Below are 27877 nucleotides of genomic sequence, written 5' to 3'. Positions count from 1 at the left end.
AGGTTTATTATTAATTGACATGTCTCCTATATGGTCTTCCAATTTCCAGTTACACATACCAAAAGAAAGAATTGGTTTCCAGAAGCACAGAACTTTGACTTTTGCAACATTTTCTACAAGGTGTCAAAACATTTCTATGTATGACTTGGCAAATTTTAAGTGGTTGATCTTATTTCCTACACAGCCAATTCTTAATTACAAACTCCTTGTCTCATTGTTTTGGCAACATGGGTCTATAGACTGAGAAATCAAGTGTAAAAAGACAGAACTATAGTAAAACAAGTTCTAAGAAGTATTCAAGGTAGACATGATGGCTTCAGAAATTTTTCCCTATTCCTATTTGTTGAAATTCTTTTGTAAAATCATTATTTTATTCCAGGATGGAATTGCTGATCTTGTTATCAACACTTCAAGTTTATTTGTAACTGGTCTTTGAGCATCTATCTGGAAATTGACAGCAAGAAGTTAGAGACCACTCTCCTATTTCTGTCAAAAAACAAATTTGGAGGACCCCATCTCTTCCATTTACAATAAATCTTTAAGTTTTCCCTGAAAAGATCTTACATTGCAAAGCAAATACTCAAATTTAAAAATTGTTGCCATAAGAACCACAAAAGACCCCAAATTGCCAACACAACCTTGAGAAAAAAGAACAAAGCTGAAGGTATCACCCTCCCAGACTTCAGACTATACTACAAAGCTAAAGTCATCAAAACAGCATTGTACTTGCACCAAAGCAGACACGTAGATCAATGGTACAGAATAGAAAGCCCAGAAATAAGCCCACACACCTATGGGCAATTAATCTATGACAAAGGAGGCAAGAATATACAATGGAGAAAAGACACTCTTCAACAAGTGGTTCTGGGAAAACTGGAAAATGAGATTAGAATATTCCCTCACACCATATACAAAAATAAAATCAAAATGGTTTAAGTACCTAACTGTAAAACCTGAAACCATAAAACTCCTAGAAAAAAACAGGCAGAACACTATTTGACATAAATCATAGCAATATTTTTTTGGTTCTGTCTCCTAAGGCAAAAGAAATAAAAGCAAAAATAAACAAGTGGGTCCTAATTAAACTTAAAAGCTTTTGCACAGCAAAGGAAACCACCAACAAAATGAAAAGACAACCTATGGAATGGGAGAAAATATTTGCAAATGATGTGGCCTACAAGAGGTTAATATCTAAAATATATAAATAGCCCATACAACTCAATATCAAAAACAAAACCCAATCAAAAAATGGCAGAAGAATAGACATTTATCCAAAGAAGACATACAGATGGCTAACTGGCACATGAAAAGATGCTTAGCATTGTTAATTATTAGAGAAAGGCAATCAAAACCACAATGAAATATCACCTTACACATGCCAGATGACTATCATCAAAAAGTCTCCAAATAACAAATGTTGGAGAGGATGTGGATAAAAGGGAACCCTTGTACACTGTTGTTGGGAATGTAAAGTGGTATAACCACTACAGAAAACAGTATGAAGTTTCCTCAAAAAACTAAAAATAGAACTACCATATGATCCAGAAATTACACTCCTGGGCATATATCCAGAAAAAACGAAAACACTAATTCAAAAAGATATATGCACTCCAATGTTCACAGCAGAATAATATACAATAGCCAAGACATAGAAGCAACCTGAGTGTCATCAACAGACAAATGGATAAAAAAGATGTGGTATATATACAATGGAATAGGATTCAGCCACAAAAAGAGTGAAATTCTGCCATTTGTAGTAACATTGAAGGACCTAGACAATATTATGCTTAGTGAAATGTCAGAGTGACAAATACTGTATGATATCACTTATATGTGAAATCTAAAATAATACAAATGAATGTATATCCAAAACAGAAATAGACGCACAAATATAGAAAACGAACTAGTGGTTACCAAAGGTTAGAGAGAAGGAGGGAGGGACAAATTAAGGGTATGGGATTAACAGATACAAACTACTATGTATAAAATAGATAAACAGCGAAGATATACTGTGTAGTACAGGATATTATAGCCATTTTCTTGTAATAACCTATAATGGAGTATCATCTGCAAAAATACTGAATCACTGTGTAGTTCACCTGAAACTAATATAATACTGTAAGTCTATACTTCAATAAAAATAAATTAAATGTATTCTGAGAGCAATAAATAAATAAATATTGCCGTCATAACAGAAAAGTACCTATTAAGAGTTGAGGAAACACTAATGAAAGGGTTATATACCACAAGGTAAGAATAAAAAAGGAGGTCACAATATTTATATTACCTTATTTATAAGAAATAGCTTTAGATGCACACATTTATATATAGCTTTAATACCGCCCTCATAGTTTGGAGGGTGTTGAGAATACATCTTTTTTGCATGATACTTTCTAAAGTAATTAATTTGTTCCTGTTACCTTTCATGGCATCCATGCCTCCCACAGCATAAAGTGCTCCCACAGTTGATTTTCTAGGCTTCGTCCGAGGGCTTTGCATCATGGGTCTTCTTTCAGGTAAGAGATGATACTTCATAGCTTCCATCAGGAGCTTCTGACACTCAAGATCACCAGTAAACATGGAACTGTTTTCAAGATCTGCCAGTAACTGAAAAGTAATGATGCATGTATATGAAGTAAAGAGCAAACATTAGAAATAGCATTTTCATTTATATAACTTTGGAGAAAACTCAAGCTAATTCTAATGTATGTGTTATTATTTAATATTTTAAGTTACTTAGTAACATATTTTATGATTAAAAGCCTCATGGTAGTAGCGAATTTATTAATGCACATTTATTTGACATACTTTTCCTCTTTTGAATATGTACGTGTAATCTCCAGGAGTGAAAGTGAAAAAGCACTCATAAAATGTGTTACTGAAAGCACAGTGAATGGCTGTGTCTGCACAGAGCAAGCATGTCCTGCCCCGCTAGAGAAGCAGCCACCTTTTTGGTTGATTTAGGGGAAATGGCACAAACATGTGCAATTAAAATAATATCAGGACTTCACTGGTGGCGCAGTGGTTAAGAATCTGTCTGCCAATGCAGGGGACACGGGTTCGAGTCCTGGTGCAGAAAGATCCCACATGCCGTGGAGCAACTAAGCCTGTTTGCCACAACTACTGAGCCTGCACTCCTCAACAAGGGGAAGCCACCGCAATGAGAAGCCGGTGCACCACAGCGAAGAATAGCCCCCGTTCGCCGCAACTAGAGAAAGCCCATGCACAGCAATGAAGACCCAATGAAACCCTAAATAAATAAATATATTAAAAAAATAATATCACCATGGGGGCTGCATCTTTATCATCAAATCAAAGCACGAAGCAGGTGCTTTTTATCTGTACATGTACATGTGTACACCAGTAAAGTACATGTATTAGTAACTAGGTAATTCATCATCAATAGTACGTGAGATCAATCCTTTCTAACCATTATTGCCCAGCAGCTAATATGACCCTAATTGAATGGGATAAAAGCTAGGTAAAGTATTCTTCCTGAGATGAGTTGAGGAGAAGTTAAGAGTTTTGTTCAGAATTTTCCAAGGGTCATTTAGATTGGTTCCTTGGAGTCTGGAGTCCACAGTATCATAGGAATTGACAGGAAGAGCAAGCAGGTTGTTGGAATGGAGGTGCTAATCTTACCCCATAAAACTTCCCTGAAGTTTCCTGTTCTTCACTGGTTAACCTCAACCCTGTTCTCACCCCACTTTTTATCCCTGATGGATCACTCTTTTGACTTGGCTGGTGAGACCCCAGGTATTTCCTTAATGCATACTCTGTAGCAAATAGGTTTGAAAACTAGGCTATGTAATTTTTTTTTTCTTTTGAAAGTATTCTTCAGACATTTATCACCAGTCTCTTCATATATTTCATTTCTAGAATATTTGTATAAGATTACCCACTACTACCATCATCAGGAAAAGTTCACACAATCCCACATTCTAGGCATACTCAGGAGTGGGAGGCCAAGGTACCATTGGTTGTGTGTTTCAGCTGGATATTTCCTGTTATTCCAATAAATTAAGAAAAGTCCAACTAAGCACTTTGCTGAAAGAATGTCATGTAGACTTAATAGCAGTATAAAGTTAAGGGCTTCTGATCCTTTACACCAGTGTATTTCAAATTTTTGCATATCTAAGAATCATCTGGAGAACTTGTTAAAATACAGATTCCTTGGCCTCAACCCAATAACTCGTTTCAGTTGGTCTGTGGTGGGGGCCTGAGAAACTGAGTTTCAAAGAAGCCCCTGGCTTAAGAGTAAATATGTACTGGGAGTTCAAAAGATGGAAGAGTATAAAGACTCTGAGCTCATCTCCTCTCCCAGGCACACAAAAATTACAACTATTTATAGGATAACTATTGATGAAAAAGACCAGAACGTACCAGAAAAGATCATCTACAACTAAAGATGTAAAGAAGGAACCACAAGTTGGGTAGGAGGGGTAGAGTCACAATATAGTCAAGACCCATAATCCCGGTGTGGGTGACCCACAAACAGGAGAATAATTACAACTGCAGAGGTTCTCCCCAAAAAGCGAGGGGTCTAAGCCCCACATTGGGCTCCCTAGCCCAGAAGCCCTGCACCAGGAAGACAAGCAACCAGACTATTTGGCTTCAAAGGCCAGCGGGGCTTACATTCAGGAGACTGAGAGGGCTGTGGAAAATAGAGACTCCATATTTAAAGGTCGCACACAAAATCTCACATGCTCTGGGATCCAGGGCAGAAGCAGTAACTTGAAAGGAGACTGTGTCAGATCTACCTGCTGATCTTAGAGGGTCACCAGAAAAGGCAATAGGCAACCAGAGCTCACCCTGGAGTCAGACACTGGCAGCAGCCATTTGTGGGAGCTCATTCTGTCGTGTGGACACTGGTCCTGGTAAGGGCCATTTTGGAATCTTCCCTCTAGCTTATTAGCCTTAGGACACAGACCTGCCCCCACCCAACAGCCTATAGGCACCAGTACTGGCATGCCTCAGGTGAAGTAACTAACTGAGCAGGGACATAGCCCCACTCACCAGAAGATGTGGTATATATATATATATATATATATACACACACACACACACACTCTATACAATGGAATACTACTCAGCCATAAAAAAGAATGAAAATTTGCCATTTGCAACCACAAGGAAGGTCCTGGAGGGTATTATCCTCAGCAAAATAAGTCAGACAATGACAAAGACTGTATGTTATCACTTATATGTGGAATATAAAAACAGTGATACAAACTAGTGAACACAACAAAAAAGAAACAGACTCTACAAAAAATAAATACAGGAGAGGATGTGGAGCAAAGAGAACCCTCCTACACTGTTGGTGGGAATGTAAATTGGTGCAGTCACTATGGAGAACAGTATGGAGGTTCCTTAAAAAACTAAAAATAGAGTTATATGATCCAGCGATACTACTCCTGGGCATATATCTGGAAAAGAAGAAAACTTTAATTTGTAAAGTTACATGCACCCCAATGTTCATAGTAGCACTGTTTACAATAGCCAAGACATGGAAGCGATCTAAGTGTCCATGGACAGATGAATGGATAAAGAAGATATGGTATATGTATACAATGGAATATTACTCAGCCACTAAAAAGAATGAAATAATGCCATTTGCAGCAACATGGATGGACCTAGAGATTATCATACTAAGTGAAGTTAATCAGAGAAAAACAAATATCATATGATAGCACTTATATGCAGAATCTAAAAAAAATGATACAAATGAACTAATTTACTAAACAGAAACAGACTTGGAGATGTAGAAAACAAACTTATGGTTATCAAAGGGGAAGGGGGGGAGGGATAATATAGGAGTTTGGGATTAACAGATACACACTACTAAATATAAAATAGATAAACAACAAGGACCTACTGTATAGCACAGGGAACTATATGCAATATCTTGTAATAATCTATAATGGAAAAGAACCTGAAATAGAGTATATATATATGTATATATAACTGGAACACTCTGCTATACACCTGAAACTAACATAACACTGTAAATCAACTATACTTCAATTAAAAGAAAAGAAACAGACTAACAGATATAGAGAACTAGTGGTTACCAGTGGGGAGAGGGAAGGGGGGAGAGGCAAGTTAGGGGTAGGAGATTAAGAGATGCAAACCACTATGTACGTAATAAATAAGCTATAAGGATATATTGTACAGCACAGGGAATATAGCCTATGTTTTATAATAAATATAAATGGCATATAATCTATAAAAATTTTGAATTACTATGTTGTACACCTGAAACTAATATAATATTGTCAATCAACTGTAACTCAACTAAAAATAAGAGTAAATATGCACTTCCATGGGATTTAATTAACAGCTAAAAGTAAAAAAAAAAAAGTAGAGAAGTCATCAGCAAATTAAAATCTATTTTTCAATGTTAACATTTAATTAGAAATTTTTTGCAAATTGATTAATTTTAACGTTTATGAAGCTACTGATCTATTAAGTCCAGAAAAGTCCTTCTTTCCAATGTGAATGATGTTTGAGGACTTTAGCCACAAGTTATATAGCATATGAAGTGTGCATATGTGCCTTATATTCATATATATATATATATATGTATATGTATATATATAATATAAATGATATATACTACTGATCAGTTGGCTACAGAGAAATAATTGTGGTTATCACCAATGTTAGAATTATATAGTGAGACTGCACTCCAACCTCACTAAACTTCACATACTAAAATTCAGTATGAGGTGGGTCAATCCTGAGTTTTATCCAAGGGCGTTTGTTTTTAGGATCATTTTTCGTACAATCCTTCTACATGCATGGTGAGGATGCCATTATAATGATGCTCCAGTGCATCTGAAGCAATTATAGTATGGTTTCAATCATAGTAGCTAATTATTCATGCTAGTTAGTAGGTATTATCCAGAATCTAACTCCTTCCTAGGGTCTCCTCTGAGATGCTACTGTAATGATTATTATCACCTTGCCTAGAAGGTGGCAGGAAAAGAAAAAGAGTTAGGTTAGTCATTTTCTCTGCTTGTTACAAGTGCTGTTTGGTGAGAGAGGAAACTGAAACTAATGAGTATTCTGAAGTTTGGGGATTATTTGTAGGTTTTTTCCTTAAACCTTTTTCCCTCGCTCTTCATCATTATTAATATTGTTAATTGAAGGCTGTACATGTCCTTCTGTGAAACAAATCCTGTACCAGAGATTCTCTGTATAAAATTAAAAAAAAAAATAAGGAATGGCTTAATGCCTAGTTGTTGTTTAGAACTATAATTTACATTACCTGGGTAAGTTTCCATACCTGTGGTGGAAGTAATGGCAGTCTGATGTAAGAAAGCAGCATTGCTAGGTCTCGTTGCCTAGCCTGCACATCATGCCTTACCCACTGCATTAGAGCATGGAAAATAGTTTCTTCATCAGGAACATTAATGTCATCACTGCATAAAAGTTTTGAAATCTCATTAGCTGGAAGCAGGAGGAATTCTTGGTTCTTTACTACCTCGATGAAGTGTTCCTAGAAAAGAGAAGTCTTCTACTGAAACTTTGTACTTTAGAAACTTCTTAACAAAATAAGCTTACCAAAGCATTTATTTTTGTTAAACTTCAGAAAAAGCCAGAGAGACAGATATATGCATTCATAGAAAATAGATGTTATTGCTGCCCGTGACAAGGGATTGGAGGAGCCTCTGAAGCTGAAGAACAAAATGCTTCCACTGGGAATTATTTATTAAACACAAGGAAAGGCCTTAACTACTTCACAGGCCACATGGGTAGTGTCTGAGTTGATGCCAGTGCTTTACTCTCTGATTTTGTGGGTGACAACAGTTTATGACTCCATGACTGACTGATGTCAAGTTGGCCTTTAGCCAAAAACCTTAAGAGAAAGGCTGAAAATTTTCAAGGTGGAGGCTATCTTGAAGGCCTGGTAGAGGCAGCTTTGGCTGTGCATTTGATGGGGCAACATACTGAATTCATTTGAGATGAGAAAAAGAGACTGATTAAAAACTCCTTTCTCTTGTGAAAAATCACGATCTTCTATTAACCAAGGTAAAGTTATTTTGCAATGTATAAACATCTACAGATTCAGGTTAATCTAAAAGTGACTCCTATTGAGTTATTTTTTGAGGGGGAGAGGGGCTATCTCTCAATTTTTATGTTTTATAACTTGATTCTCTCTTCTGTCATTTGTGTTGTATTTTTGTCAAGTATCAAATTTCAGGCAGCTGTGTTTCAATTTTTTTCATCAAAACACCAATATATTTTTCCTATTTATAATGTTATATATTTTTCTTTGACAACACAATTATCATTTCCAACATTTTTCATAGTAAAGATCTTAAGTTTTAAATGCAATAAAATATACTTCTGAAATTGATATAAGCAAGTCTAGTTGGTAATTTATGTTGCCCAATAAATAGATATTCTGGAAGCAGCTTAAGACAGCCTCTGAATAACTGGGGGATCTGGATAAATCAAATCACTCCTTCAGCTCCATTCTGAGTTTAGTCATTGTAGGAGGCAAGACTTCTGCCAGTGAACCACCAGTGCCCTTGAGTTTAGTCATTGTGGGACTGAGTTAACCTAATAGCAAAATTATCCATACAAGAATCATCAAGTTTGATAGACCCATCAGGAAGCTCTGATACAATAAATTCCAAGTTAACTTGCCTATTTAGACAAAGAGCCCTCTTGTGACTAATGCAAGTAATTGAGAGAGAACTGCTGATTTTACTATAGCAGATGTTCCTGGTTGAAAACCCTCTCATCTATAGCAAAATGGTGGAGCTAGTACTAAAACTAAAAATACATTACACTTGTACAGCACTTCACCCTTTACAGATTTATTTCACAAACATTAAGTCATCACCAATGCAATCTTGTGGGAGGTGGAATTATTCTGATGAGACAACAGGCTATGTGAATTGTTTGATCTCTTGTGCAGTAAATGGCTAAGTATGCACTCACACCTATGCCTTTAGGTCTACTTCATTTTGTTCGATACTGCAACTGCCTTTCATAAATGACATAATTTTTATGAAAGGATTAAAAAAAAGATAAAACACTCTAAAACTTACGGTTACCTATTACTGGTAGTGTATGTAAACTTTGAAACTGTGTAAATATTATGGAAGACCCCATCTCTCATTCTTCTTGCTATCCACTCTCCAAGGAAAGAAAAGAAAAAAAAAAAAAAGAAAGTGAGAGAGAGTGCCCTTGGTTTGGTGTTCATTTTTAAAATCCACACTTACATTGTTGCAAAATGTATTCAATGAATATAGCATATCTGTTGAATGTTTCATCGATGCAGACTACTGTTTATATGATTGTGATGGTTAATTTTATGTCAACTTGACTGAGACATGGAATGTCCAGGCTTTTGGCCAAACATTATTCTGAGTGTGTCTGTGAGGGTATTTCTGGATGAGGCCCACTCACATTAGAAAGGGCAATCTGTTTTACTCAGTCTATGATTCAAATGACTGAAACTGAATCCTTAGAGTTTAACATTATTCTTAGAGATTAAAATTATTTGCATTTTTATACTATCAGTACAGTATTATAAAAGCAGTATTTTAGCAAGATCTTGACATCTTTTGCTGCATTTATAATAGATACTAAAATAACTAAAGAGGGATTAAAGGAGGTAACAGTATTGCATATTTTTGCACATCCTGCTTTAACACTCAGTTTCAGTCACATAATAGGAAAGGGAAGACAAGTTCATTTTGAGCAACAAAAATAACTCAAGCTGTTTATCAGAATGTGTTTTGTCTGCAAGAGTGAGATACCAGACAGGAAACTGTTAATAGTTAGTTCAAGAATTTAAATAATTTAACAGGAAGTTTTCATGTTTGGCATTTGTGGTAGGATTAACCTTTGAACTGCTGTTCCTATAGATTATATAGCATCTATATTTAGGACATAGGAATATAAATAGCATAATTAAATGACATGTTAAAATGTCAATCTATTATAATATGATTCTCCATATAATGGTATTGTTTCAGAAATATGTTTAAAACTTCAAATTTTGAACAATGACCAAGGGTGGGAAGAAGAGAGGGGAAGTTTTACAAGAATTTTTTAGAGAATTCAAATATTACAAGCTTGAAAATTTTAAGGTCTGTATGAAACTCTAGAAATACTTTTTAATTATATGCATCTCAATTCTAAAATTGTACTGTTAATTTTATTGTTTTTAGTTGTGATTCTCTATTGTTCATTTTTATGTACTTGCCTTTATTTTTGAATCTTAAATAAATGTAGCTATCTTCTTAGCTTGAAATTTTATCTTTTAATTTGGTTTCACAGAAAGATCCATCTCTTGTGTTGTTCCCTGCTTCAGAGGTTAAAAAGTTCATTTTCTTCTTTGCATAAGGGAATTATTAGCATGAATGGCAAGGATTTATTTAATATCCTCTAGCTACTTTTACTTGCCTCCCTACAATCTATATTTCATGTCACTGTCACTTGACTGAATAAAGATAGTCTTATCCCATGCAACTTTTAAAGAATTAACACATCAAACATGTTCATTTAATTTATTATAATTACTAATAGAATTGAGAGGGATTTTAAGTTAATTAAAGAATTGAACTGCAAGTTGTTTTAACCGAAATAACATGTTTTCATTAAGAAATAAAAAGTCCATTCAATAGAATGGTCTGATTTACTAATTTTGATAGTTCTTAAGCTCTTCCAGTTAATAGTGATCCAATAATATTACTTTTTTACTTATTGAATGATACCTATTGGGTTAGCCAAAAAGTTCATTCGGGTTTTTCCATAACATCGTATGAAAAACCCGAAAGAACCTTTTGGCCAACCCAATAAATTCCATTAGAAATAATAATTTGTACAACTTTATGAAGTAAAGTTCTAATAGTACAAAAACATCAGGGAAATTATGTTTTCTTGTTACTGTGGATTCTACTTGAAATATGTATTTGTCCAGTTTAATTGTTGGCAATATTTTCATTTCTCCAAGCTCTGAGATTTAATTAAATGTTTTTAGTTTGAAAAATGTGAAACTTACTTGTGTACAGCTCAACCAGACAAATATTTTTATCTAATATCTATTTTGTGCAATTCATTTGAAAATTATGTAAATATTATTGCTTTTAAATTTTATCCCAACATTATAATCTTTACCTTGGAATGGTTCTACACACACAAACATACACACACACACAAACACATATCAGTAAACATATAATTAGTTTAGACATCGTGTTAATATATTATCACTACAAATTAACACGAAGCAATTGATTTTACCATTGTGTATTTATGTGCCACACTCAGGAGCTCTGTACAGCCCTGGGCATCTCCAAACGATCGAATCCCTAAGCAGTTTGAAGGGTGGAGCTGTTTTATAAGAAAATTGGAGCAGACTTCAATGACTTGAGTCAGCTGCAGGAGACAAGCTGCAGCCAGCAAATTTTCAATAGTATCTTCTTTCAATTGCAGGACACCTAAATGGTTTGAAAAAGTAAAGAATGATTATATATTCTGTAAAGTAAAACACAAATATGCTAGATAGTTAAAATTTTCAATTTCTTTCATCAATAGGGCTATTTTTTCTAGTGTACAGTAACTATTCAGGGAATACCTTTTGAGGTGAATATATGCAAGTGAGTATGTACAAGCACTAATGAGATGGCTGAAGGGAGCCATACCAGATTATCAAAAACAACTGGAGCAAATGAACAGTGAGTACCACCATTGCAACAAAAAGTAATTTCTTGTTTCTTTATCATCTTAGACCTGCATCTAAATCTAATATTAAAAACTGTCTACATTATGACTCAAGAAGCATTATGTCATATTGTATAAGGATCATACAATGGGCAATACAGGTACCTGTCATTTGTGTGGGAAAATGTCTGGGTAAATAACACTAGGCTTATATGTCCATTTTTTTGCATCTGTATTTATTAGCTGATAAGGATGACTTTGCCCAAATATTACACCTGGAATTAATGCACAGCACTAGTTTAAAAGAAATAAAATATTGCCAAGAGTCCTCAGATAAAGAATTGCTTATATGATCATTTTCTTAGGTATAAAAAACAGACTCTGTTTAAAAATATCTGTAAAGATTTTTAAAAGCCAAGATCAGAGCAATTTAAGCTGTTTCCTTTATATTGATATATCTGTATTATTTTTGAAGCAAGAGTTATTGATGAATTATTGCAAATGTTGTAATTATTTTGATAAGATATATTCCTATATTTCTGTTTTAGCCAAGTTATAGGGAAGTTATAAAGAATGATATTTCATATGGATTATATAAACTATAAAGTATTCTTTTATAATTTTGCTTTGTAAAATACCTTAATATGACTTCTATCTGATTGCATAACCATAAAAAAGAATAATAAAAACTGTAAGCTGCTATGTATTTGGTTCAACCTCTAAAATGTGTTGTAAAGGGATCCAGCCCATTGGCAAGGTTTCTTGTGTTGTTTCTTATCCTGGATTTTGAAGGGAGAGCCCTGCCTATATTTTATGAAACTCAGAGCAGTATGAACTATTCTCAGATTCACCTGCTGTAGACATTGAAACTTGGCCTGTTTATTAAGAATAATATTTATTTCTCAATGAATGAAACAATAAAACTCACAGAAGAAAACATAGCATAAAAGTTCCTTGGGTCTTGGCAATAAGTTCATGGGTAAGACACCAAAAGCACAGTGAACAAAAGCTAAAATAAACAAGTGGGACTACATCAAACTAAAGATCTTCTCCACAGCAAAAAATAGAGATGGAAACCTACAGAATGAGAGAAAATATCTGCAAACCATATATATGTTAAGGGTTTAATATCCAAAATATATAAAGAACTCATACAACTCAATAGCACAGAAGCAGATAATCCAATTAAAAATGGGCAAAGAACGTGGATAGAAATTTTTTTTCCAAAGAAGACATACAAATGACCAATAGGTATGTTAAAAGATGCTCAACAGCACTACTCATCAGGGAAATGCATATCAAAACCACAATGAGATATTATCTCATACTTGTTAGGATGGCTATTATAAAAAAGAGAAGAGATAGTCAATGTTAATGAGGCTTTGGAGAAAAGGGAACTTTTGTGCACTTTTGGTGAAAACGTAAATTGGTTCAGCCATTAAGAAAAACAGTATGAAGGCTCCTAAAAAATAAAAAAAAATAGAACTACCATGTGATCCAGCAATCCCACTCCAAAGGAAATGAAAACAAGATCTTAAAGAGATAGCTCCTCTCCCTTGTTTATTGCAGCATTATTCACATGATATGGAAACAACTTAAATGTTCTTTGACACATGAATGGAAAAATAAAATGTGATATACACACACACAATGGAATACTATTCAACCATGAGAAAGATGGAAATCCTGCCATTTGTGACAACATGGGTGAACCTGGAGGGCATTATGCTAACTGAACTAAGGTAGACAGAGAAAGACAAATACTGTATGGGATCACTTGTATGTGAAATAGGGGCGGGAAAGGGAAGATGGAGAAATGTAGATTGAAGGGTAAAAACTTTCAGTTATAAGAAGTTCTCAGGATAAGAAGTACAGCATGGTGACTCTAGTTAATAATACGGTATTGGGTACTGCATACTTGAAAGTTTCTGAGAGTGTATCTTAAGCAGTCTCACCAAAAAAAAGAGTTATCTATATGAGATGATGTGTGAATTAATTACCTTGATCTTTGTAATCATTCCACTATATATATATATATATATATATATATATATATATATATATGTATATATCTGTGTGTATATGTATATATATATATACACACACATATATGTGTATATACATGATATATATATATACAATCAAGTTGTATACTTTAAGTATCTACAATTATATTTGTCAATTATTCCTTAATAAAGTTGGAATGAATAAATAAATAAATTTTCTTGGCCCCCAAACTCATCCTGTTACTTTTGTTACATAGTTTGATTAAATATGACTTTATTATTTCAAAAGAAGAGACTAAGTCTATAGAGTTAGAATATCCCACTTCCACTCTCATTTTTACAAACAAGAATGTACCCACACCTTTCAAAAGAGAAAGAGAGACATGCTCCTGTAGCTTTGTGTTAAAATAGCTCTATTTTCTCATGGTCAAAAATTTTATAGCATATTATTTACCTCTTGCTCTTTTATACTACTGTATCTAAATACTGATTCTGCCACTTACTACTTTAGGAAATTTACTTAACTGGTCTATCCTTCAATTTTCTCACTTGCAGAGTTAGAATAATAATAATGTGGGTTATATAATATAGAGTTATTGTGAGGATTGAATGAGTTAATACATGCCAAGCACTTACCTGTGTAAGCATACTGCACCAAGGAATTAAGTGCATTAGGATCGACTCCTTCCATCCTGACCTCTTCTTGTTTGGCTTCAAGCACATCATTAGTAAACATTGCAGCAAAATAATCCGACACTGCACTGAGAACCAACCTGGAAATAGGAATGTTTCATAGGAAATTAAATCAGTCCATAATCTCACTGAAAAACATGAAATATAGTCAGTAAGTTTTTAACACTGATGAGTACGTTTTCTGCATAAATCTTTCATAGTTCAGTAAAGTGTAGTGAAATTAGAAAGGTAAATTAAGTAAGTTGATTTTGTTTAGACAATTTGTGCTGTTTCTCTTCATCAATTTCTCTAAAGTTTGGCTCTTCTAAATATCACACAGGGAAACAGATCATATAGGCTAGTGCTTTTTCAATACAAAAACATAAAAATCTATTTTCCTCAATGCTCCAATTCGTAATCAATGGACTGATTCTTTCTCATTCATGCTAGCTATAGTCATTAAATGATCTGTCTGCATAAGGATATTTACCGATGGGCTGGGATTCGGAGGTGTCCAGCAATGAGTAGCACATCACACAATTGTTTCTCTTTCAGGTAGTTCTCCATTTTATGAAGAGTTTGTTCCGCATGGTTTACAGCATGGAACTGCTCCTCAGATCTGCTAACATTCATTTCTTCAGGATGCTGTGTATCTAATCTAAAAAGGGGATAAGTGTGAGAATATCTTTTTTTCTCCTAGTGGGTGTGCAAAAATCCAGTAGAAATTTAGGCACATCTACTTCTAAAAGAAATAAATCGAATTAAAGTAAACTTAAAATTTGCCCACCAATCCTAAATATTTCACTATTATTGCTCCCTAACCTCCATTAAAGTGAGGTGTCATGATTATTATTTATGTCTGGAATGTAACCATAGATGTGACTATGCATGGTTCAACAGCAGGGCTAGTGTTAATTGTTATATGCACAAACATAAACTTCAAGATACAAGCCTCTTTCTTTGATTTTTATTGGCATCACAATTATGTCATTTGGCATGAAATTGTAGGCATGATTCAAAATATATTTCAAATTTGATTATGTTCTGAAGCTTCTCCATGGAGTACTCATTACACATCAGAGATATTTCTTGAAGAATCGCAAGGCCGAGACTTCCACAACGTTGTTTACAATATGTCATTCCCATCAAGAAAATAAACATATTTCCATCTTTTATCTTTTTTCCAGCTTTACTGAGATATAATTGACATACTACATTAAGTTTTAGATATACAATGTGATGATTTGATATACATATATATTGTGAAAGGATTACCACAATAAGGTTAGTTAAAATATCCATCATCTTACATAGTTACCATTTTGTGTGTGTGTGGTGAGAATATTTAAGATCTACCCTCTTAGCAATTTTCAAGTATACAACACAGTATTGTTAACTATAGTCACCATGCTGTATATTAGATCCTCAGAACTCATTCATCTTCTAACTGGAAGTTTGTACCCTTTGACTGTTTAGGCAAAGATGATGACTGTTGAATTTGCAATAATGAAAGCTGTTTACATGTCTTTTCAACCTCATACAATGATGGAATTTAAGTACTAACACAAGCACATAGAGGTTTACAATGAGTAGAAGCTTAAAAATTTGATGGTAAGATGAACATACTTTTCTTGTTACTATTCTAGCTTCCAGGCATCATTTTCCAACCACCAGTTAAGATTAGTTTTGGGTCTCCCGCACCATTTAGGCTGTGTTTCTTTGAAGACAATTGGCCCAGGGTGGCATTACTCTCTTTTTGTCTGTGTAATTCAAATAAATGATTCATCTGCAAATCTTCTTAATCTTTAAAGATTCTTTTGGACATTCTGTCACAATATTGTATGGACAATCAGGGTAATAGGATATGAATATCCTTAAAAATTACTTTTTTTTTTTTTTTTTTAGAAAGAAACAATCCCTTGGCACCATAGAATGGAAGGCATTCAGGTTTCACTTAACTCACTTATCCTAATCTTTCCTTTGTTCAAGAAATGGTTTGATTCACATTGAGTCAATCAAACAATCAATATCTAATTATCTAATTATCTTAGCTGTCCTTGTGTATACTCCAGCATGTATCGGAGATGGGCATATTCTAAAGCAGCAATATGCTTTGGGAAGTTCTTGCTGGGAAATATTTCTTTTTCATTTCCTATGTGGATGCCTGTGTGTGTGTGTGTGTGTGAGAGAGAGAGAGAGAGAGATTTCCCCGGCAAGGACCTCCAGTACTATATTGAGTAGAAGTGGCAAAAGTGGGCATGCTTGTCTTGTTCCTCATCTTATAGGAAAACCTTTCAGTACCATTGATATGGTGACTTTTATAATGGCCTTTATTATGTTGTGGTAGCTTCCCTCTTTTTTCTAGTTTGTTGAATTTTTTTTTTTAATAATGAAAGGGTATTTAATTTTGTAAAATGCTTTTTCTGCATCAGTTGAGATGATTTTTTTTCTGTTATATTAATTATAGGGTATCGCATAGATTGATTTTTATATGTTGAAACAACCTCACATTGCAGGAATAAATCCCACTTTATCATGGCTTATAGTCCATTTAATGTGCTACTGAATTCTGTTTGCTAGTGTTCTGTTGAAGACTTTTGCATCTATATTCATAAGAAATATTGGTCTGCAGATTTCTTTTCTTGTAGTGTCTGTCTAGCTTTGGAATCAGGGTAATGGTGACCTCATGGAATGAGTTAGGAAGTGCTCCCACCTCTTCAATGTTTTGAAAGAGTTTGAAGAGGATTGTTATTAATTCCCCTTCAAATATTTTGTAGAATTCACCAGTGAAGCCATGTTGGTTCAGGCCTCTTCTTTGTTTGGAGGTTTTTTGATTACTGATTCAATCACTTTTTACTAGTTACAAGTTGGTTTATATTTTCTTTTCTTTCATGATTCATTCTTGTGAGGTTGTGTATTTCTAGGAATTTGTCCACTTCATTTAGTTATCCCAAAGCTGGCATACAGTTGCTCATAGTAATTACAATGTGTTTTTTTAAAATTTCTGATTTTAGCTACTTGAGTCTTCTCTCTTTTCCTCTTAATGCAACTTAAGGTTTGCCAATTTTGTTGATGCCTTCAAAGAACCAACTATTGGTTTCATCGATTTTCTCTATTTTTTAATTCTTGATTTTGTTTATTTCTGTGTCAATATTTCTTATTCCCTTCCTTCTGTTTCAATTTAGTTTTATTTTTCTTTTTATTTTTTGCTATACAGTAGATTCTTATTATCTATTTTATGTACATTAGTGTGAATATGTTAATCCCAATCTCCCAATTTATCCCTTCCCCTGCCTTTCTCACTTGGTAACCATAAGTTTGTTTTCTACATCTGTGACTATTTCTGTTTTGTAGATAAGTTCATTTGTACGTTTTTTTTTTTTTAGGTTCCACATATAAGTGATATCATATGATATTTGTCTTTCTCTGTCTGACTTACTTCACTAAGTTTGACAATCTCTAAGTCCATCCATATTGCTGCAAATGGCATTATTTTGTTCATTTTTATGGCTGAGTAATATTCCATTGTATATATGTACCACATCTTCTTTATCCATTCCTCTGTTGATGGACATTTAGGTTGCTTCTATGTCCTGGCTATTGTAAATAGTTCAGCAATGAACACTGGGGTGCATGTATATTTTCGAATTATGGTTTTCTCCAGATATATGCCCAGGAGTGGGATTGCTGGATCATATGGTAACTCTATTTTTAGTTTTTTAAAGAACCTCCATACTGTTCTCCATAGTGGCTGAGGAATGAAGTTAGCTTTTTGATTCGACATCCTTTCTCTTTTTTAATGTAAGCATCTATAGCTAAAAATTACCTGCTTAACACTGCTTTTGCTGCTTATGATAAGTTTTGATATTTTGATACATCTTTTCACTGGCTCAAGATATTTTCTAATTACCATTGTGATTTCATTTTTCCCTATTCGTTGTTTAAGAGTGTATTGTATAAATAAGCTACAAGGATATATTGTACAGCAAAGGGAATATAGTCAATATTTTATAACAACTATAAACAGAGCATAATCTATAAAAATTTTGAATCACTATGCTGTACACCTGAAACTAATATAGTATTGTAAATCAGTTATACTTTAATAAAAAATGTGCTTATCTTAGAACCCCAACCCAAATCACAATAAAAAGTTTAAGTGAAAAAAAATGTATTGTAATTTCCACACATTTGTGGGTTTTCTAATTTTCCTTCCACTGTTGATAGCTATTTTCATGCCACTGTGATCAGAAAGAGTACTTCATATGATTTCAATCTTTAAAATTTATTAAGACATTTTGCAGTCTAAGATATGGTCTGACCTTGGTAATATTCCACATGCATTTGAGAAAAAATCTTATTTTTCCATTGTTTGGTGGTTTGTTCTATATAGGTCTGTTAAGTCCAATTATTCTACAGAGTTGCTGAAATCCTCTATTTCCATATTGAACTTATGTCCAGTTGTTCTATGGGTTATTGATATTGGTATATTGAAGTCTCCTAGTATTATTGTAGATCCACATAATTTTCCCTTCAACTCTGTCAACGTTTGCTTCATATATTTAGGAGCGCTGATATTTGTTTCTTCTATTTTTATAATTATTATATCTTATGGGTGAATTGACCCTTTTATAAGTAAAACCTCCTTTGTCTTTTGTAAAAGTTTTTTACTTAAAGTCTATTTTGTTTGATATAATATAGCTAGCCCTGCTCTCTTTTGGTTGCTATTTGCATGAAATATCTTTTTCCATTCTGGAATGTACTTACTCTGAAGTGAGTTTCTTTTAGACAGCATATAGTCTGATCCTTTAAAAAAATCTGTTAATCCATGTCTTTTGATTGAGGAGTTTAATTCATTTATACTTAAAGTAATTACTGATAAGGAAGGACAAAATTGTCATTATGTTCTTTGTTTTCTGTATGTCTTATAATAGCTTTTCTGTACCTTACTCCATATCACTGCTTTTCTTTCTGTTTAGTTGATATTTTTTTGTAGTGAAACATTTTGATTTTCTCCTCATTTCCATTTGTGAGTATTATATATTTTCTTCGTAATTACCATGGAGATTACATATAATGTCCTAAAGTTATAACAATCTATTTTAATGGATTTCAACTTAATTTCAATCACATAGAAAAACTCTACTCCTTTACAGCTATGCCCCTCCTTTTTTGCTATAGACATCACAGATTACATTATGGTGTATTGTGTACTCATTACCATGGATTTATAATCATTTTTTGTGGTTTTGACTTTTAAATCTTGTAGAACAATAAAAAGTGGTATTATGAATCAATATTAATAATAATGGTTTTTATATTAGTCATGCATCTTCCTTTATCTGAGAAATTTATGTATTTTTTTGGCTTTGAGTTACTGTATAGGATCCTTTCATTTCAACTTGAAGGACTCCCTTTAATATATCTTGTTGTGAAGGTCTAGTCATAATAAACTTTCTCAATATTTGCTTATCTGGGAATATCTTAATTTATCCCTCATTTTTGAAGGACCGTTTTCACAGATATAGAATTCTCATTTGATATATATATTTTTTCTTTCAGTACTTTAAATAGAGTCAGCCCTCCATATCCCTGGGTTCCACATGTTGAACCCATCCACAGATTTTTGTATCTGTGGTGGGTCCTGGAACGAATTCCCCATGGATATTGAAGGACAAATGTATATCATCCCACTGCCTTCTGTCTTGCAAGGTTTCTGATCAGAAAATTATTAATAATTTTATTGATGATTCCTTGTATGTGTTGAGTCACGTCTGCTGCTTTCAAAACTGATCTGTCTTTTACTTTCAACAGTTTCATTACAATGTGTTTGGGTCTCTTTGGGTTTATCCTATTTGAAGTTCATTTAGCTACCCGTATTTTAAATCTATATCCCTCCTCAAATTTTGGGAATTCTTTATCATGATTTCTTCAAAGAAGGTCTCTGCTCCTTTTCTCTCTCTTCTTTTTCTGGGATTTCAGTTATGCATATATTGGTCTGTTTGATGATGGCTCTTAAGTCTCTAAGGCTCCATTCACTGTTTTTCATTCTTTTTTCTTTGTGTTCTAGGTTTGAAAATTTCATACAAGTTGTCTTCAAATTCACAGGTTTTTTCCTGCTGGTTCAAGTCTGGTGTTGAAGCCCTCTAGTAAATTCTTCAATTCAGTATTGTATTTTTCAGGTCCAGAATTTCTGTTTGCTTCTTTTTTGTAATTTCTATCGCTTTCTTGATATTCTTATTTTGTTCATATGTTGCTTTCCTGATTTCTTTTAGTTCTTTTTCTGTGTTTTCCTTTAGCTCTTTGAAAATATTTAAGAAAGTTGTTTAAGTTATTTGTCTAGAAACTTTAAAATCTGTTGTTCTTTAGGGTCAGTTTCCTGATATTTATTTTGTCCCTTTTGAATGAGCCATGTTTCCATGTTTCCATGTGATCGTTTGTTAAAATTGGGTATTTGGAAAAACAGCCACTTTTCCTAACCTTTGCCTAATGGCTCTGTGTGGGGGAAGTATTTCACTAATCAGCCCAGCATGAAAGTTGAGTTCTCAGGCCTTTTCTGAGAATGCATCTCTGTGGACTTGCATGTGTGCTTTTTTATTCCAATCTCACATATACACAGTTGCTTATACATATCTTAATTTCTCTAAGTCTCACCTCTGCTTCTTTGTCAGACCTTAGATATTCTTTTGTATACCTTTGCCTATAATCGCTTGCCCCCAGGTATCCATGGTCTGTAGTCCTGCAATTTTCATGTGCTATTGTACCTGCCACTACTTTTTGTGGCTTCCAACTTGGCATCCAAACCATACTGCTATTCTCATCTGAGCATTGAGTTAGGCAATACTGAAATTAGTTTGTTGCATACCCTACAGATAGACCAGAATGTGGCCAAAAATTCCACTCATTTCTTGTATCTTAAGGGGGAAATCAAGAAATAAGTTGCCTTCTTCCAATTATGTTGTGCTACCCTGGTACAAGAGCAAGCATAAATGCCATGAAATTTCTATTGATTTGAATGTGACTTTTTCTTGATCAGACATTTACTTGGCTGCTGTATATCCTTGATTTGCTTCCAGAGCTCTCACGAAGCTTTTTAAATCAATCTGTAGTTGCTTACTTGGTATTTCTATAGAGGACAAGGGTCTGGAGCTTCTTAATCCACCATTGTTCTGAAATCACAGAAGTTACTGCAGTCTGATTTTATTTAATTTTAAGGATAATACTTGAGTTTCTTATGGTTTTCTGAGTAGCAGTGAAACAGATATCAGAACAATAAACCTTTGAGATTGCTTTTGCTGCAAAACTCTTTTGTAAAAAATTTACTTTGAGAAAAAAATGGAAGGCATTATCTTAAAAAACTGGTGAAGGTGTCGTTAATTTTGGAGGTCACTTTGGAAGGCAATTTGGAAATATAAATTTAAAAAAATTAAAATATAGATACTTTGTAAAGACATTCTTGGCAAGCCTCTGAGTTTGAAGTTGAAAATCTGAATGCAGTTATTTTAGAGAATGTGCCTTTTACCATAGTTCAAATGTTGTAAAGACACAGAACCACATGCTGCTAACATAGAGAGCATAACTTCATATTTAGGCATTTCTCAAATAGCTTCATATTTTTTCTGTTTTTCTTTTGTAAATTCCATTTCTCAAGTGAGCCATGGAGATTAAATGGAAACTTAGCCTTCTTCTAATGGTGTTAACTTAGTTCCCAAAACTCATTATAGAAAAGATAATTTTCTTGGGGCTTCCCTGGTGGCGCAGTGGTTGAGAATCTGCCTGCCAATGCAGGGCACACGGGTTCGAGCCCTGTTCTGGGAAGATCCCACATGCCGTGGAGCGACTAGGCCCGTGTGCCACAATACTGAGCCTGCGCGTCTGGAGCCTGTGCTCCGCAACAAGAGAGGCTGTGATAGTGAGAGGCCCGTGCACCGTGATGAAGAGTGGCCCCTGCTCGCCACAACTAGAGAAAGCCCTCGCACAGAAACGAAGACCCAACACAGCTATAAATAAATAAATAAATAAATAAAATTTAAAAATAAATAAATAAATAAAATGTCTCCCTCCCAGGTTCATTTAAAAAAAAAAAAAAGAAAAGATCATTTTCTTACTGAGGGAATGTAAAACTATGCAGAAAATTAATTTCTATTTTTTTGTATATGGTGATGCTGGACCATATGAAAAATTGCTCTCTTAAATCCAAGGGACAAGGTTATTGCTTAAATAAAATTTTTGTGCTGACTCTCTTTTGGAGAGCTGTTAAATCTTCATCCATGTGCTTTTCCTGGCAAATAGAAGGCACTCAGTAAATGTCTGATGAAGGTATTAATTTATGCTCATTTTTAATGCTATTGTAGCTTGAACTTTACTACATTTGGAGTCTTGGAAGTGTATGAATTAAATCTCAAAAGCAAATCACAAACTTAAAGCTTCTTCTTGCTAAGATAGCTATGCAGATAATATAAACTTGCAATCATGCAGATAATACAATGATCTGAGTGGCATAAATTAAGCCAACATTCTAAACCTATAGTAGGTAGAGATTTTTCTCTGAAGAAAAGATGTATCCTTCTGTGTGAAATAAATATTTTAATATATCATATGTGATTATATTTTAAGATATCATCTGTTGTAAATGACTGAAATTGTTATTTGAAAGGAAATATTATATATGGATAATATAAAGCAAATGCCTGCAATGTTTCCATTAAAACCAAAACATATTGCCATTTATGAAGGCTTATCAGTTATTAATATTGGGGATAATATATTTTAAAATTTTTTTGTTACTTAATTATGATAAATGATGATGGCATCAAAGTTGAAATCACTTTCATCAAGGACTCTAAATTTATTTGATCTTGGAATTTTAGCCTCCAGAATTGTTAGAAAGTACGTTTATATTGTTTAAGTAATCAAGTCTGTGCTATTTCATTATGGCAGTCCTAGAAAACTAATGTAAGCTATATATAAAATTAAATATGATAAGCTCAGGTAATTTTTTCCATTAGCTTATAAACATTTACTGAAAGCAACTATATGTGTTTAACAATAATAAATGACAAAATCTCGAGATGTCAAAAACTTATTAAATATTGCATTAATTACATTTTAAAAATTAATAAAATTTGAGAGGACACAGTGTGGTGTAGTTATCAAGAACTTAGGCTTTTTACTCAAATGCTTAATTTCCATTCTGACACTTAATTAAGTGACTTTAAAAAATTTGCTTATCTTCCCTAATGCTTAACTCCTCTCATCAGTAAACTAGTGCCAATTCCAAAGAGGTTTTTCTGAACACAACAGGAAATACTCATTAAATATTAGCTATCCTTGTCACTAAAAGCACCAGCACCAACACCACTGTCATCATTGTAATCTCATCATCACAATCACCATTTAGGGTTGCCACAATCAGTGAAAGCGGCAGAAAAAAAATACAGGGTAGCCTTAGAAGTGTACAAAAAGAATACAGGTGAGCTTAGCCTTGAAGGATGGACATGGCCTGGATGAGCAGAAAAGAGTGAAAAAGGTATTTGAGGAATGGAGAACAAGGTGAACAAAAGTTTGTAATTGTTGTAACTGCTGTTATTTTCCCCAGCTAGATTTCTCATAACATGTTAGAAGGAATGTAGAAGTAGCAAAGTAAAATTTAGACTAGGAACAGAGGTTAAACACCAGGAAAATCATAGATCTTTTATGAAACCTGATGTGGGCAGTGAAAACTGAGAAAAGGGAAATCTGCAGTCAGGAACTGAGTCAATAGGAAGGAGTTGCTCCGAATGAGTTAGTCTGAAGGGCAGTTCTAGATTACAGCTGATAGTGACTTGACAAAGAAACAAGGAGAGTGAAACTGTTTAGCATTTGGTTGCAGTGAGACCCCATTTGAAGGTCTTCCCTGAGTGAAATAATGGCAATTCTGAGCCAGATGCCTGGCAGCAGAAAAGTACACAACATGTTCAGCACCTGCATTTGACTATCTTCATTGGGGTATACAGATTACATGTGGAACAAAAGTGAAAGCAACAAGTAACATTCACAGATTTAATGAACTACAGCAAGGACAAGAAAGAGAATAATATAGAATTGTGATTTAAACAGCAGTAGGGTCAAGAGAAATTGGTGGTCTTTTTGCTTCTTTGTTGTGTGTTATTTGGGGAAAAGTTATTTAACTGAAGGGAACCTAATGCTTTTTTTGTTTATATTTTTTTGGTTACACCATGCTGGACAAAAAGTATCTGAAAAGAGGTTTACAAACCAGAATGATGAGACATTCACACAATCTATGCATACATGATAGTCCCTTAGATGTGAAGATTGATGTGTGAAGTTTGTTTGAGGCTGGTGAAAGACTTTTATGTAGCAATTGCTAATGCTTTGGGGTTTCCAATGGGAACAGTGGGTGAGGCAAGGGAAAGTAGACAGTCTCCCAACCAGTTTTTAATATGGTATTAAAATGTTTGCTTATTTATTGTTTTAATATGGTTTTCTAAAGACTGTTGATATTATTTTGTTACAATGTTCCTGTAACAAAGAAGAAAAAACCTGAAATATACATAATAGCCCATTCTCAAGGCTGTGCCTTCCAGGCTTGACCTTTAAATCTATAACACATTTCATTCATATAGAGGTAAAAAGTTGTGGAACAGAGAATAACATTTGTCTTGTTGGAGGTTTACAGGAACATTGTGACCTGACCTACACGGACAGGTGCAAGAACAAAGGATTCTGGCACCAAGAAGTTTGCAACAACCAGCCACCCCCGCCCCACCCCTTTTAGTATTAATAAAGAAGTCTGAGTTCTAACTTGGGGAAGATGGTTCTTTGGGACACTAGTCCACTATCTTTTCAGTCTGCTGGCTTTCTGAATAAAGTCGCTATTCCTTGCCCCAAAACTTCGTCTCTAGATTTATTGGCCTGTTGTGAGGGAGCAGTACGAGCTTGGACTTAGTAACATTACTATCCTCCATTTGCTTTATAAGATTCATGAAATTTGTGAGTGATTTATGTTAAATACAGAGGTCAGATTTCTGCATCAATGATAGAATTCTTTTAATAAGGCGTATTTTTTAAAATTAAAAAATATTTTATCATGAATGATCCTATCTTAGAAAATATATTAATTTTCTTATAGGAATTACATTTGTAATTCTACCTAAGTTTTTTGTATTGTATATGAATATATTTCTATTCAAAATAACAATTTCAATCTACTAATGGAAAATTAACAATTATAGAATGCTGAATAATAAGTTATGAAATCTGGTATAATCATTTGCAAGTAAAGCAGCCAAATCACTCACTAAGTATTGGTACATGTTGACTCAAGATTCCTTTTGGATAAGTTATTTTAATTAAGGCACATTTTCCATAATATATTGAATCTGTGATGTCTATCAAGTGTTTCCTTTAACATAAGCAAAAAGCTGTTAGATTTGAAAATAAAACAAATCACAGTGTTTTCAATGTGAAGAGCTATACTTGTTTCCAATATGTTTGTAAGTCTTCCAGGAGTGCATGTAGCTTTTTCCTTTTTGGAATCATCATGGAAGGCTATTTGTTATATATAAAAAGACTCATTAACACCCTCCTTTTCCAAGTTTTCTTGGTAAGACCTTAATGTTGTTTTACAAAAATTGTCTGAATTTATGTCTGTGCAGATACACACATCACAGTTCTAGTCACCTTAGTGAAAATGTGCTACCTAGTATAAGTCAATATCAAGATCAAGTCCTAGATCTAGATTAAAAAGAAAAATGTATATTCTCATCTATACACCAAACAAAAATTAGATAGAGACTGTAATAAAGATAATTATGTAGAATATAAAACTAAGGCTTTGCATATCATCATATAAAGACAAAAGAATATATTTTAAAAGATATTCTCAGGAGAATGCTGTAAACTGAAGTGTTACTACTTAGAGCGCCCTATACTCCAAATGCTATTTGATTTTGCTGTTGTCTTTCTTAGTTTTGAAATAAAATTTAATGAAAGAGAGAAATAATCCAAAGGACAAAGTAAATAAAACTAATGATAGTGCATTTTAATGATAATCATTATAGAAAAATGTTAGCTCTTAAATAATTGTTTTACTTGTTGTACTTGTGACCTTCCTCTCTTCATTCTAAAATACAGTTAAAGAATTTCTATCCATTTTACATGCCTAAATGAACTATAATTAAATTAGTAATAGGGAGAGGCTGACTATCATACTAATATATTTACTGTGGGTAACGTTCAAATGTCTTCCAAATATGCATTCTTCAAGCAGAGTAAAATAAATATTAACATGCTAACCAAGTGAAAATGTCTATTTATAAAAATAACTTTAGCTCTTTTAGATCCAAAAGAGCTTTTGTGAAAATAACAACAAAACTTCTTCATGAGGCTGAAGTGGGAGCTGACAAAACTGACACTTGCCTTATGGGATACCTGTTATGACCTATTTCCCTTCAGAGTTGCTATATAGTAGGAGACACAATTTGAACAACAATATACCTAAATTAATTTTTAAATGAACTATGTACTTTATAATTTTAACTATGGTTCAAATTCCCACATAAATATAAAACAGTCTTTTATGTTGGTCTTCACTATCAGAAAAGGAAGACTTACATATCCTTATACATTAACAGTATAATAGTAATCATAATCATAATTACAGACTAATGAGTGTCAGTTACAAGCCAGACAATATGCTATATATTTTCTTATATATTAAGTCTTTTAATATTCACTGTCTGTAAGTTAAAAATTTATATCTATTTTTCAGATATGGAAACTCAGGCTCAGAAAGATTTAAAAGTTGCCTAATATTATGTAATCTAGTAAATGAAGAGTTAGGTTTCAAGCCAAACCAAGATCTGTCTGATCCTAAGGCTGATTTCTTTCTAGTACTCCACAATACCATTTAACTACTTACATTACATTGCACATTTAAGTTACAGAAGGTTGGAATCTTTGTATTGTATTCTAAATAATTGGTACAGATAAAGTCCACATTTATTCTAAAGAAAATCTCAGAAAAGATAAATTTGTTGATAGCAGTTTTATAATTTATGAACTAAAAATTCAGAAATTATAATAACTTCTGAAAGCTTCTTAAATCATTTATGATACTGATAAAATGTAAGGATTACAAATTAGTGACCTGGAAATCACGTTTTTAACTCAAGATATTTTAAGGTAGGAAGATAAGGGATCTGGGGATTGCTTGGCTTAGAAGTCATTTGAGAATTGTGTTAATTACCTGGGCTGACCTACTAACTTCAGCATTTTACAGTCTTTACTTTTAGAACTTGTTTCAGAAAGACAGGGCTCTTGAAGCTATGTCATTTATTGTCCTCTAAAAAAAAAATCTTACCTATGGATATTTTAAAAGAAAAAAACTATGTTCTTCACTACCAGATTTTAGAGGAGACACTTGAAAAGGGAATGGTATTTCTCTTTGAAAAAATATTTCCAGGTTGAAAATGAAGTGTTTTGATTTTGATTTATATTTTTTAGATTCTTGT

General features: G+C 33.5%; 1 protein-coding gene and 1 pseudogene across 5 annotated transcripts in view; one reads left to right on the top strand and one right to left on the bottom strand.

The window, feature by feature from the left end:
• LOC309620545 (DNA (cytosine-5)-methyltransferase 3A pseudogene) overlaps positions 1–27877 on the top strand; it is a 396604-nt pseudogene that overhangs the window by 145526 nt on the left and 223201 nt on the right. The gene's annotated exons all lie outside the window — the stretch shown is intronic.
• The window catches only part of KLHL4 (kelch like family member 4), a 122462-nt gene that overhangs the window by 33960 nt on the left and 60625 nt on the right, over positions 1–27877 (bottom strand). For 3 of the 4 annotated variants that reach the window (XM_082377167.1, XM_082377169.1, XM_082377170.1), the window contains exons 2-6: positions 14854–15021; positions 14328–14464; positions 11266–11462; positions 7289–7501; positions 2421–2607 (exon numbers count right to left, since the gene is read on the bottom strand). In XM_082377167.1, coding sequence (XP_082233293.1) covers positions 2421–2607; positions 7289–7501; positions 11266–11462; positions 14328–14464; positions 14854–15021 — 902 coding nt within the window. The remainder of the gene's footprint in view (positions 1–2420; positions 2608–7288; positions 7502–11265; positions 11463–14327; positions 14465–14853; positions 15022–27877) is intronic. The other variant, XM_082377168.1, reaches the window with a different exon arrangement.

This window comes from Balaenoptera borealis (assembly GCF_965194805.1).
Source record: "Balaenoptera borealis genome assembly, chromosome: X".
Taxonomy (NCBI): domain Eukaryota; kingdom Metazoa; phylum Chordata; class Mammalia; order Artiodactyla; family Balaenopteridae; genus Balaenoptera; species Balaenoptera borealis.
This window is presented reverse-complemented; position numbering and strand designations above follow the sequence as displayed.